The sequence below is a fragment of the Chlamydotis macqueenii genome, chromosome 2 (genome assembly GCF_036417535.1).
Source record: "Chlamydotis macqueenii isolate bChlMac1 chromosome 2, bChlMac1.mat, whole genome shotgun sequence".
Classification (NCBI taxonomy): Eukaryota; Metazoa; Chordata; class Aves; order Otidiformes; family Otididae; genus Chlamydotis; species Chlamydotis macqueenii.
This window is the reverse complement of record NC_141557.1, coordinates 138,928,858-138,942,579: the sequence shown is the minus strand read 5'-3', so window position 1 is coordinate 138,942,579 and position 13,722 is coordinate 138,928,858. Positions and strand designations below refer to the sequence as shown.

General features: G+C 42.2%; 1 protein-coding gene and 1 long non-coding RNA gene across 7 annotated transcripts in view; one reads left to right on the top strand and one right to left on the bottom strand.

Moving 5' to 3' along the window:
* DPY19L4 (dpy-19 like 4) overlaps positions 1 to 9,149 on the bottom strand; it is a 33,207-nt gene extending 24,058 nt beyond the window's left edge. For 3 of the 6 annotated variants that reach the window (XM_086741023.1, XM_086741021.1, XM_086741026.1), the window contains exons 1-6: positions 8,960 to 9,149; positions 5,583 to 5,698; positions 4,485 to 4,609; positions 3,697 to 3,787; positions 1,847 to 1,968; positions 843 to 988 (exon numbers count right to left, since the gene is read on the bottom strand). In XM_086741023.1, the coding sequence (XP_086597149.1) occupies positions 843 to 988; positions 1,847 to 1,968; positions 3,697 to 3,787; positions 4,485 to 4,609; positions 5,583 to 5,698; positions 8,960 to 9,099 (740 nt within the window). In that variant the 5' untranslated portion in view covers positions 9,100 to 9,149. The remainder of the gene's footprint in view (positions 1 to 842; positions 989 to 1,846; positions 1,969 to 3,696; positions 3,788 to 4,484; positions 4,610 to 5,582; positions 5,699 to 8,959) is intronic. The other 3 variants (XM_086741027.1, XM_086741022.1, XM_086741025.1) reach the window with 3 other exon arrangements.
* Positions 9,150 to 9,269: 120 nt separating this feature from the next.
* LOC147601838 (uncharacterized) lies at positions 9,270 to 11,613 on the top strand. Its single transcript, XR_015257872.1, has 2 exons — positions 9,270 to 10,052; positions 10,257 to 11,613. It is a non-coding gene; the product is annotated as an uncharacterized LOC147601838 (long non-coding RNA).
* Positions 11,614 to 13,722: the final 2,109 nt, after the last annotated feature.

The following is a 13,722-nucleotide window of genomic DNA, read 5'->3' as shown; positions in this document are numbered from 1 at the left end:
GAAAAAAAAAGTAGATTTATTCACCATTTTTCTTACTTTCCACTGTTCACACCAGCCTGATGAACACTATTTTTAGCTAATAATTGCAGATTCAGTCATGATGACTTCACACTCCTAGAAGATGCTTCCCAATTGTTCAACTTTAAAAGTATATCTCTTACATTTTGCTCCTCAATAGCTCTTATTTCAAGTGCTCTCAAGTTCACAGAAAGCCTCAGAGCTACTTGGTGACAAACTAGGAACCTGAACAGAAGTTCTCATTGCCCAAATGAGGCTCCCTATTATTGTGAAACGTTTTAAAATAATAATTAAAAAAAAAAATCTTGAGATCATTATCATCTAGGAAGATTCCACTTTCCACAAAAACCCACCACAAAAAGCAGATTAAAAAAAAAAAAATTAAAAAAAATCAAAGATTCTTTACAAGAAAAATACATTTGGTCATTTCCTTCTAAGCAACAGAACAACTGTCACAATATTTAGATTTGGCCACAGAGACCAATTCTGTTTTACAGCACCTTCGGAAAGTTGTTTTCATTCTTCACCAGCACAAAACCAAAACCTTCTGAGGAATGTTTTTGCAAAATGGAACTGTGTGAGAATACTCATGTATTCACACACGTACATAAAGTCAGTTCAACAAGCAGCATGGATGGTTTGGATAACAGGAGCCCCTTCCATTACTAAAAGCATCATGAGAACGAGTGCACCTCTGGGAAACGGTTTGTATTCACCTGCTCTCACAATGAGAACACAAAGTTTAACAGAAAGCATTTAAATCCGCTCTAATATTTTAAAATGCCTTATTGACAAACTAGATTGTATAAAGATATTTTTCTTACCTGTTAATAATGAACCATGCTACAGTCAGCATTCCTGCCAGCCAAGTCCCACTCATAACCCAACTGGTTACAAACAATGCAGTCACATAAATTCCCTGCAGTCCAAAAACTATACCAATGTAGAAATACACTGGTTCAATAACTTCCTGAAATTACAAATAAAAACGAAGAGACATAGCGGCAACTGAGCTGAAGCTGGAAATGATTACTACTTGCTATTTGCATACTGCTAACAGTGTGCTAGGTGCTTTACAAACAGGTAAGAGACAGCCCCTATTCTAGAAAAGTATTGAGCATGCTTTTATTTTGGGCTCAGGGAGAACAAAGCAGCGTGAATTAAGAGCACACTTCAGGACTCACACTTCAGCTTGCTAGTGCCACGATTTTTGTATTTGCTTTAGCATGAATATTGTATGTGTCAGATTTAATAAATCTATGCTGCAGTGAGATATGAAGTTCACGGGACTACTGGAAGAAGTTATGCAGGGAAGGAAGCTGGAGAAGTAAAGGTGTGGCAAAACCGGTTCCAAAATAAATAAATAATTTAAAAAATAAAGATAAATGAGAGAGGACACAAGTACGAAGCGTAAGCAGAACAAAGCCTGAGCAGAGCAGAGAGAGACAAAAGGTTTATCCACAAAAGTGTTTTTCCCTTTTATCTATACAGGAATGGGTAGAGACAGGTACCACTATAACAGACTTCTGTACCCCGAAGGAGCTAACTTTACTGTTTTTAACCAACAGCACAGATACTCTTCAAATTTCTAAGTGGTTTGTAGAAGTAAAGAATAACAGACAGAAAAGTTTAGTGCGTATAAACCCCCAAAATCCTATGCCAGAGACCGATCAGAATTGAGAACCTGGACCTGGTGAGAGGCTTAGCCCAATTCAATCAACAAAAATTCATGTGTTTATTGTATACAGCATAGAAAGTCACATAGAAAGTCTCATACACACGCACATACACAATCATAAAGCACAGAAAGTAGGAGAAATACACATACTTCGCTACCAGATGCTTGATATAAAACACTGGCGATCAACTCTGGGTACAAAGTCATTTGCTGGACTGCATTTATCGTCTTCAGTGATATGGTCTTATTGTTGTGTGTCAACTCATAAACACCTATAGACAAAAAAAAATATAGTATTCTTGGAATCGCTTACTATTGCTGTTATTAAGAGGTCAAAGTGTACTCAAAGGTAGGGGGAAAACAGATTTTATCACTACAGCTACTGTCTGATTCATCACTCATAATTTTAAAGGAAGGAGAAATTTCTGTGCCAGATGCCATTCCACCCTACTGATTTAGCAACAAAGTTATGACCATTTTTTGATCTAGCCTTTAAGTAGAAGGCCCAAAACTAACTAGCTGTTGCCTAGTCTTTGCCGTAACATACTGATGCAGCCCTGGAACCAGCTACCTACAGATCACCTTCACAGGAGGTTCTTAAGAAGTGAGATGAAGATCTAACAGGAACAGGCAGGATATACTAAATCTGTCTCCACAAAGAGGTCAGATAGGATGGCCTCATCACCCTTTCCAGCCCTGCATTTCTGAGACTTCTAAGAATCACTCACTTAACACAATATGCCTTTGTATTGGATCGAGATTAAATTGAAGCTGGCATTCTTAAAGGATACATCATTCTGAGATATAATTAAAGAAAAGATTTGTCATTACTTAGGACAATAAAGGGAAGAGGAAAAATAATCCAAACTAGAGGGGGAAAAAAGAAAAAAAAAGAAAGAAAATAAAGAGAGAACAAAACTCCCCCAAAATAAAAAAAAAACAATGCAACAGCCAAACAAGATAACTGTTTCCAGCTCTGAGGATATCTTGGTGCGTGGTCTGCAGCTGGTTCTCTGCAGGACAAACCAGGTCTTGCGGGACTTTTAACTGGGTTCAGCACAGCTATGACACACCTTTGAAAACAGAGAGCCCCCGTAATACCTAGTAGACACAAGTCTACCTGTTTGCAGAGGCAGCATGCTGAATGAGGCAGTCCACATATTGCTACACATCAGCTGGCAAACCGTTCAATAAAACTATACCCACAAAGTTTAACTGGCTTCGGATAAGCTTTCACGGGGGGACTGAACTAATGTGACAGCTGACTGCTGTGAGATAGGGCTGTTCACTCCCTCTTCTCTCCCGGAGTTCGTTCCTTTTCCCCGTGCTAGCCCATGTGCCCTTCTGAACTCACTAAACTAGCACGAAAGTGTTCAATCTTCTTTTTATTGCTTTAGTTTTCTGCTGGTTTAGGGACTCAGAGTCAGTGAGCTCCAAAGCCAGTGCAGGATAAAAAGCAGGAGCGCAAAGGAAGGAGAGACCATTGCCACCCACTTTGTTCTCCTTCCTGTTGGTTCTGTCCCCATCACTCACTGCTCATCAACATCTATCCATCACAGCTGACAGGCGTTGAAACCTCTGGCAGGGATGGGATGGAGCAGATCAACTCTTGACAGAAACTGTTCCATCTTCTGACAGAGGATGGAAAACAGTAATTTCCATCTCTCATTCCCAAATTAAACATAAATTATGCTTACATGGCAGAAAATCCACTACGTAGCATAAGCAAACCCAACAATAACCTCCACATGGGGCAATATGAGAGTAATATTAATCCTACTCCAGAGTACTGATTAAAGGCAATCTGCTGAAATACAAGATAGTTAAATACTGTTTTTTAAAAGGCACTGAAAAGTTAGGACAGCATGCAGTTTTTAATTAATCTGACTGATATACCTATATAAGAATGTAAAATCAGTGTCCCAAGTCTGCAGCAGTTTTTTACTGTCTCCAAAAGGAACAGGACTTTTCAAGGTTAATAAAACAAATGGGTTTTGTACCTCTTTCAAAGGAAGGAGCCTTTAGCAGTTCTTTATAGAATGAGTAATAAATGGCGCTGTCTCCCTGAAATGTAATTTCTCGTTCAAGCTCCTAGGGGAAAAAAAAAAAAAAAATTTAAAAAATCACCTCCTGCAATCTCTTCCCATAGAAGACTATATATTTTCAGATAGTCTAGCTTGGTAATACAGCACATGGTTATGACTTCACTGTACATCTTCAAAGTAGTCCACAAAATATTAATCTTCAGAGCACCTCTGTCAGGTATATAATGCTCTCTATAACTTAGGAAACATGCTCAGAATCAGAGCAACCCAAATCCACATTGTAAGTCAGCACAAGATCCACAGGATCCTTTTATACTAACAAACCTGAATTTAACTCAACTTTCCATACTTCACTAAATAACTCAGTTCTTAACAAAAAAAAAAGAACACCAAAAAAAACCCCCAAACCCAAAAAAGAATACATTTCTGTTGTTTAGCTTATGCAAGCTCAGTATGCTTCAGTTTTTTCTCCAAATTTTAGAAAGGTATTTCAATGATAAAGGATGGAATGGAAAAACATACAAAAGCATGACAAGACAAGGCTACTGTTAACAGAAAATACTTAAAAGGAAAAAAGAAAGAAAGAAAGAAAGAAAATAAAAAAGATACTATATCAAAGACAGGCCTGAATAAAAGGACACAGGATTCTGCAAGCAAGTAGTTCCAAGCTGATGAGGTTGGATCAGCTTTGATTTCAAAGACACAATCTGGCTTTTGTTTCAGTAGTTTAACTTTTTCTTTACCTGTCTGCTGGAAAACCAGAATTTCCGCTCATGATATGTTGAGAGGTACACAGCATACATCATTCCACTAGTGACTGCCGCAACACAACCAAAGAAAAGTTTTGCAAACCGCTGAATTAACGTATCTGAAAAGGAACAGTGAAAGAGCTAAAATAGTCTAGAGAGTTTAGAAACAAACAGTATGTCCTGCATATGACTCATTTCTGAACAGCAAGTAAACTTAATGGCATCAGAATTATCACACTATCAGCAGCACAGATACATCCACAACTGGTTTGTTATTCCTGTCCTGAAAGAGTTTTCCTTTCTCGTTGTTACCATTGCTTCACAGAACTCTCAGATAAAATAGTCACATGCTACATGGCAAATTTCTCTCCATTCCAGTAAGCTTCATTTTCAAATGAATTCCAAGAAGGAAAAGTGTCTTCCAAACAAACAGATCGAACTCTAGATTTTACCCAAAACACTACAAACTTCTTAAAGACATTAAGAGAAAGAGGTGGCAATACCACATCTAACATCAATACTGAAACATTCTGTTCTCCAATCTGTTTTTAAATATAAGAGGAAGGAACTAATCTGAATTTACCAAACTCATTCAGAGAGTGTCTACTTCATGTGTAGCCCCCCTCAAGTTAGTACGCACTTCTAACACAGAAGTTTTTGGCAGCTTGGTGAGTCCTTGCCTAAAATTGCACCTGGTTTTAGTTCTGTTTCTTGAAAAGCTGTAAGGGCTTTTCGTCTGTTCATGTTTCACTGCCATTACTTCATGCCTTTCAGCTTCCCAACCTAAAGATCATTCCAGGCGCAATTAAAATATTTATTTGTACACAAATAGTAGCAACAGTAAGATTCATAACCCCTCTTCCTTTCCCCCTCAACCTGAAACAATCCAGGACTACCATTTTACTCTGCAACATATAAAATGTCATTATTCAAGAATTCTAATGTGCATGCCTATTTTTTTCCTGAAACATTCAAAAACCTAATTCAAAATAAGTCTGTTATAAATTACTGTGCTACAAATATCTCCCCATAAAATGTAAAAGAATAATGAAAAAAAAAACCCAGAAGTTGGCTAGAAATTCTGTAGCTTACATTTTGGCGATCTTCCCAGCTTTGAGTTTTCTTTGTTTCTCTCCTCTGGAGCCATTTTGTTAGATTCCGTGCAGTTTTGCGTCTTTCTGTGTCGCAGGTCTGCTGCCCCTGTAGACCTTTTTTAAGTTATTGCAACACAATACCTAAAATTGCACTCTGAGAAACCCACACAGCAGCAGGTAACAGCCAGTTCGTGCTACCGATTCAATCCCACAGCAGATACATTCGACAAAAAGACTCAGTTATATGTCATACGCCTAAGTAAAATAATAATATAACAATACAGAAATCAACTCCTATGTCATTCCTTAGAAAATCCAGTAGTTTTGTCTTGAGGCATACTCTGGGATTACCCAGAACCCAAACTGGAAGCTAACGGGTTTATTCCATGGTGAACGTACTGCACAAATGAAGGAAAGTCGTCGTTTAGATAAGTTAACACAGACACTGGGAAAAACTGGTGCCAATTCCATTCCCCTCGCACCCTGGTTTTACGCTGCTGTAGTACAGCAGTGTAACTAGGCACATTACCATAATACAAAAATCGGGCTAGTTCATTACTTTTCAGTTGAGCTGCTTGTTATTCATACGGTGACAGCTTTTACAAAGTAAATATAAGACCACTTTTTCCTGCTTCCAAATCTACTAGAACTAAGCAGATTTATGAGTTTTCAGTCTAACACATAATTTAAAAGCCCAGTCTGCTACGCTACGTAGATCACAGCACAAGACTGAGGGCTTCTTCGGCTTCTGTTAAGTTTGCTGTAAACAACAGCAGCCTGAAGCCCTGGTCCACTTAACTTACAGTCTGAAAGGCGATGACACTAAGTCACAGAGCGCAAGATACCATCCAAAAAGACCCATTGCAAAAAGTCTGTTAAAATTACTACACTAAAGATAACATCCCACAAACTTACGCCATTTTAGAAGTGTGATGAAAAAGTTTAACTGTAGCTCACGCTCCAGAATTTTCAGCTCTCCAGTTTGACCTACTGTCCAATATTGCTTGAAACTCTGAAGCCATTGATTTCCTCTGGACTTAAACCAGCTCTCTCATAAAGCCATTTAACTCAGACTTGAAGTGTCAATCTTCACATCCCACAATAAAGTTTTTAATTATTCTGGTTATGTATTACCTCAAGTCTAAATCAGTCTACTTTTAACTCCCAACTATTAGATTTAAAAGTTAGAAACTAGAGATAGTAATACAAACAAACCATTAAAGTGTTGTTTGCCTGTATCAGGACATCTGTGTTTGTGTTTTAACAGGAATTTGAAAGTAATTTATAAATTATTCTTAGCAAACCAAGAACTCAGCAATAACATTTTTTATAGAATGAACAGAAAATGTCTACTTTCTTAAACAAGACAAGACAGATCTTAAACAAAACAAGGTTTAGGGTGCTCAGTATCACATTTATCGTTCTTTCAATACAAAATAAAATATATACCAGTATCTCTTCATGTTATATTTATGAAGTTCATCAGCAACGCAAGCACTGAGTGCTACAATTGAAAATCACTTGTACCACAAGATATAAAATGAGGGGGAAAAAAAAAAAAACAAAAACAAACAAAAACCCTAGATCACCAGAATGGGCAAATACGTGCTTGGAAAGACAACTGTCTGCCCTTGCCATTCTAGTTATGACTAAAGCAACACCAGTGAGAACACTAAAGGAAAAGGATTTTTTTTCTCTTTTCTGGCAGATAAGTGAGCCATATTAGAAGTATGACACACTTATAAAGTCTAGAGTTAGCCGCAGTAATAGAAAATTCCCAAAGAAAGAAATTCTAATGCTAAAAAAAACCAGCATCTCAGTCAACAAAAGATCTTCACCTCAGTTTTGAAGACTGCTCAACAGATTCCCCCTCTGAACACAATAGCAAAGACCCAAGTATGCTACTTCTGTTTCATTTGTAGCTACCTCCAACAAGAAAAATGCTGTCTCCACTTCTATTAATCCTTTAAATGGGGTGAAATGAAAGTCAAACAAGGTGACAGCTAAAAGTAACCTAGGATTCTGAACCGATGACACAGCCTTTAGTATCTCTCTATCCGGCATTTTTTCATCTGAGACTGCTTTCTAGTTCCCTGAAAGTTCCCAGCACATTTTTTCAATTCTTGTTCAGACAACATGCATTCCACTTATTTTTGTGTATCTATTTCAGAAATATTAACCAATTTTTTCTTTTCCTGCAAATTGAGCACTGTCTGCAATTTGTGTCCTCTCATCTAAAGAAGCATAAGATAGAGCGGGGGAACATCCAGAGAAGGGCCATGAGGATGGTGAAAGGTCTGCAATGGCTCCCATACAAGGAACAAGGAAGCAAACTGAGGATGCCTCAGTCTGGAAAAAAGGAAGGCCAACAGAAACATGCCAGAGGTCTACAAGCTAGCAAAGCGCACCGACACACTGAACAGAGAGCAGTGATTCACCTTATTTTCCAATACTGGCACAAGAAGTTATCAAACAAACCCAGTGAGTCAGCCTAAAAGGAACCAGATCATCACACAACACCTTCACGCAGACCGCTCCTACCCAAAGAATGTTCTGCAAACGAAGGGTTTACACAGATTCAAGAGAAGATGGACACATTTGTGGAGGACAAACAAGCAAAGGCTGCTGGATGCAGAAACCATGTCCAGCTCTGAAAATACCTCAGCTGAGAGCAGCTGGGAGGCTGGAATATGCCATGGGACAGGATCCCACACGCTTGCTCCTGTGTTTCTGCGGGTGCCTACCTACAGTCGTGTTCCTGCTGATCTCCCCACGAAAGTGAAACGCCATCTCCTAGTTCCCACAAAGGGGGTTAGCACAAAAGAGACCTGGAGAAAAAATGACTGCGTGGGGGGCTAAAAGTGAAACGAGAGAAGAGGCAGCCTAAAACAGGGAAACAGGGAAACGGAAAGGGATGCCAAAGGAAAAGCACACGCACGGAGGCATCCACGGAGCCGACGGACGCAGCCCCGGGGTGCTCAGACCCCCAGTTTCTGGGCTCCCCTTCCCCCAGCTGGTGCCGCAAACGGCGGGCGGGGAAGAGCAGGCCTCGGCAGCGGGGCCGGGGAGCGGGGGGCGCCGAGGAGGGCCCGGGAGCAGGGGGCGCCGGCCCTGCCACCGGAGGGGGAGGCCGACCCCGCGTCCTGCAGCCGAGGGTTTTCCCTTCTTACGGGCGGGCATTACTATCCCGGCGCGTTACCTGACACAAAACCCCGGCCCCGGGCTCGGCACTGCACGGCAGGCGCCGGCCGGGGCCGCACCGCCCTCCCGCCCAGCTCCGCGGCCTGAGGCCGCCGCCGGCCACGGGACGGGGCAGCCCGCGGTCCCGCCGGAGGGGGATAAGGGTGACACACCCGCCGCCGCCGCCCCCCTCACCTTCCTCCATCGCCAGCCTGCGGCAGCCGCTCGCCGCCGGGCCCCCTCCACTTCTTTCTCCGGGGCAACGCCGCCCCACTCGCGTTCCTGCCGCCGTCGACGGCCTCTCGTCGGCGCCGGGGGCGGGAGCGCTCTCGCATAACACGGCGAGCGGAGCGCCGCGGCCCCTCACTTCCTGCCGCCCCGCTGTTGCTCCCGCCGTCGGGCGCTTTCTCCGGCGGAACTGTGGTGGCAGAGCGAGGAGGGGAGGCCGGAGCGCAGCGGCGCCGTACCGAGGCACAGGCGGCCGCCTGGCCCGCGCTTCCGGGCGGCGCGGGGGCAGTGGGGACACCTCTGCTTCGGGCTCCTTTTTTTTTTTTTTTTTTTTGCATCGTGATGGACTACCGGAGCACGGCACCGGCACCCCGCTGCGGCAGAGGCTGTACAAATGCAGCGACAAAAGGATACCCCCCACCCTCGGTGAAGTTACAGTCTGCTTTTGGGAAAATGGGCCCTGTTTGGATCAAGGGAGGCCGGTGAAGGAGCCTAAGGAAGAGGTGAAGTGTCCTTAAGCAGGGGAGTAGGCGGGCATTTCGGCATACTGGTCATCGAATGATTGTCGTGGTTATGGTCAGCACCCTGGCAAAATAAGGATTTGGGGGGATGGAGTAGTTTTGTGAATGTGAGGTGGGCATGCCTTCAGAGGATGGTGTGGAAAAGCGTCTTCTGTAACTTGACGGAAGAGCTGGGGAGGCCAGCGTGCTCCCCGATGGATGCGGGTAGAGGCATCAGTGGGGAGGACAGGACTGGTGATGAAGGATCTTTAAAGTGGAGTTACGTACTTCATGCTTGAAATGCCAATGGATGGGGGTCCAAAGAAGAGATGCAAGAAATGGGATGACATGGCCACAATGACACTCGTCTACCTTGCTTATTGCAGGAGTCCTTACAGGCTCCCCCAGTCAAAACCTTGTCATTTGGGGGAGTCTGTGAAGCACAGCGTTTCGTTGCACCAACCCACGGGTAGTGATGCTGCGAGAAAGAGCGTATTTCACCCCAAAGCACTAGCAGCTTGGATTTTTGGTGACGAAGGTCCTGAGTTCTGACCGTGACAGTAAGCTGAGCTGATTATATATGTGGAGCTGTGTTCATTGCCATATGACAGTCCTCTGATTTTGCAGCTATGGCAACATAAGCTACTTCTATGCTGCATGTGGGATACCGGGCCAGAGCAAAGTCTGGCACCCTCCCTGACCACTGCTGGGGGGCACACCTCAAGAGGTCTTGCTAAGAAGCTGCTGACCCTGTCCCACTGCAGGAGTGCATCGCTGGACAGAGTGGCTGGGCTTATTTAAACCTCTCAGAAGCAAACCATTGGAGAAGCTATCAAAGAGGTTTGTGGGAATCCCCCCGTTGGGGATTACATGTCTTCTGACATGTCTTCTGACGTGCAGTTGGGCCAATGGCTGATCAAGTGCTGGAAAACTGATTTGGTTACTTGTCTAGCAGCTGCAAGGAAAAACTAAACCAATTTGTGTGTCCTATTGAGGCTTAAAAATGAGATTTATATGTTGCCTGAATTTTTAATAAAATCTAAAATTCTTCTGCAAATGTTGATTTATTGGATAGTTAAAAGAGTTGCTTATGTTTTTAATGATCCATTAAGTTATCCATTGCATTTTTAATGTAATTGGTTTTGATCTGGTTTATTTTTTTCATAACTTGATTCTGTTGTAAGTTACCGGAATAAGCACAAATAATCATCGCAATCAAAACAACAATAATGATTTTAAGTATTTATACTCAGACCATCAATACCTGGACAGGAATAAAAAAAATGACTACACAGTTATGCTCTAAATTTTGGTTTTCTTAAACCTTCTTTGTATCTGCTGTTCCGTACTTTACATCATTGCATTTCTTCTGCAACTCCAATTTTCTACTATTGCTCCAGCATGTGGATCATCCCACACCTTGAATTCAGTAGAACTATAAATGCACAGGAATTTATTTGTATGCACAACTGTACAGATACCACAGAAGTGAAAAATCCAACCTGCTCACTTGATTTTCATTTTTTTCCAAAGTCTTCTATGGAAAAATTGCATATTTGAAGGTGGGAGAACCAAAAATCATCCTTCATACAAGTTTCTGTCTCCAAAAATGAATATGCTGAGATAATTTTTAGAGTAATGTTGAAAACGTTATTACTGCTGCGCTTCAATCCTCAAAAATGCTTTCTGTAACTAATGTTATATGAAAATTATTTCATTTGAGAGCTTATTATGTGCCCTAAGCATTGTGCTGTAATACATGACAATGAATAAATACAGGGATGTTGTGTTCTTTTTCCAAGCTTTCTCTGTACAAACATGCATCATATGTCTGCATGATGGCATTTGCTCTCTACATATTATTTCTGAGCCCTACAAATATAACCTTTCTTTTTCATTACAAGTCTGTGATATTGATGCTTTCTAGTTTAACAGTCTGTCTTTCTTTCTTTTAGAGATGTCAGGAGGCAAACAGACACAGATGTACCTTAGTATAAAGTATTCATACTGGACATATTTGTCGTTACTCAAAAGTGAAGAATGTGTACTTGTCTATTTTATAAACAAAATAAATTGTATTTTTTGTGTGCTAAATTAAAAATTTCCCATGCCTGAAAATTTTGTAATGTTTTGTTTCAATAATCAGGTAATTACTGCAGATATTTGACCTATTCTCCTAATTTCAGCCTTTTGTGGGGTTAATTTTCTGGCTTCTAACTTACAGTCCTGGATTATCAATATCCCAAGTTTTTTTCTTATTTTAATTCTTTCAGACCCTTCCTGCCCCAAATCTGTGTTTGTTCTACTAGGATGTAAAAAATATTGCCTATGTTAGTGTTTATCGGACCAAGGTTTTGCACCGTCCTCTCCCACCTGATATGGGGAATGCAAGGAAATAAGCAGGGACATGTTGTGGGATAATGACAATATAGAAGTTTTGCTTGAAACTGGACCTAAGAAGTCACAAAATTAAACTACACAAACCATATAGAACCTTTGGGATTTGTCCACTTACTTAATTCTCTTCCTACTTTACCTCAGCACAGCTTCCAGTGCCTTTGATCACTTCTGCTCTTTCCTGCCTTGCCCAGGATATAAGTGAGTCAGGTTCTGTGGTCACCTGCTTCATTGTAAAGCTTTGTTAATATCCAGTAAATCAATGGAGCTGATTTAGATTTGCGCGCTCAGACTGAGTTGGGGACACAGAAAGATGCTTTGTCTCTGTTCTCATCCTCTGGTGATAAGTCTATGTTTTGATTTCTGCTGGGGCCTTCGTAGTTTTTTTGATCCCTTTTAGCAGCCCTCTCCCTGAAATGGAAGACACTACTCATGTGATTACCACAACCACCTTCCTCTTCTCTGTTGTCTTCTACCCTACCTCTTGTATTTACCATGCCTTCAATGATGCGTTCTCCAATACTGTCCTTGAAGCTACATGAGATCCTGCACGTTCATTTTCTTTACTTCTTCCTGTCACTCCTGATGCTTCCCTGTAATCTAGAACTAACTCATAACTCAGCCTGTGTTTAGATTTGCATGATGCTGTACAGCCTCGCATCCTGTCCACTTTCTCTTCTAATTCCCTCTAACAATCGAATCGTCCCCTCCATCCCTTTTTTGCACCACCTTAAATAATTCCTCACCCTCCTTTGTGTTTTCACCCTCCAAAAATGCGTTGATCCTTATCACAGTTGCCTTTATCTGACTTGTGTTTGTTTCTCGCTTTTCATCTTTCTTCTTAAGTCCAAGTCACATCAGCTGGCTAATTGCTGTACTGCTCCTCCAGCCCAAGTGCCTGCAGAGCACTATATTGGTAATAAAGCCATGGTAAAAAGACTACAGGAGAAAAAATCTTTACATATATTTGTTTGTTTAAACACACCCCCCACCCCCTTAGTGAAGTGACTTGGTTTCTGTAGCATTTCCCTCTCTCTACTCTTGCTCTCATTCTTGTTTGTGCTGTAGGTGAAGTTCCCCAGGGCAGGAGTCTGACCCTTGTATTTGTAAAACACGCAGCGTATTGTGTGCCTGGCCAGAAATAGCTGTAAGGGAGCATAACTGGCCGATAGCAGCCTTGCCCTCCGCTCGGCCTCTGCCCTGCGAGGAGGCCCCGTGCTCTGCCATTGCCTCTGTTCTTTCCCGCACTCCTTTTTTCTCCCTGAGCTGCCTTTTTGACTTCTGTCCAAGGATGAAGCCCTTTGAGGTGGATGACTCACCGCTCGGCACTTCCTTTGACTCACGCTTTGCCACCTAGGACATTGGTCAGCTCTTACTAAACCACAATTTGTTTTTTTATTGCTTATGACAGCGTCCCTTACAGCTCACATCTCTGATTTCACTATCACTTCTGCTGGGTCAGAGCTATGCTTGCTTTTCTGCACTTAGTCAAAGCTGTATTTCCCCCTTTCTCCCTCCCCTTGGGTTTGGTAGCCTTTGGGTTTTTTTAACCATCCTGCAGATTTTGGAGCCTGGAGGGTCTCTTGTCTTCAGAGCCTGGCTGTTGTGGCTGCATTTCTGAGGAAGAAATGCCGACAACAGAAAGGCAGCCTGGCCCCTTGCCTCCCCATGCAGCGTCCTCACCGTTCATCAGCTGCTTGGCCCTGAGCAGCGCAGCCTCCTTGGCTCCCAGTGTTGTCCCCAGTGACACTTGTGCGATGACAGTGCAGCTGGTGGCATCACGCAGGTGCTGGTGATGAGGGCTTAGCAAACACTTCAGCCGGTGCAAAACAA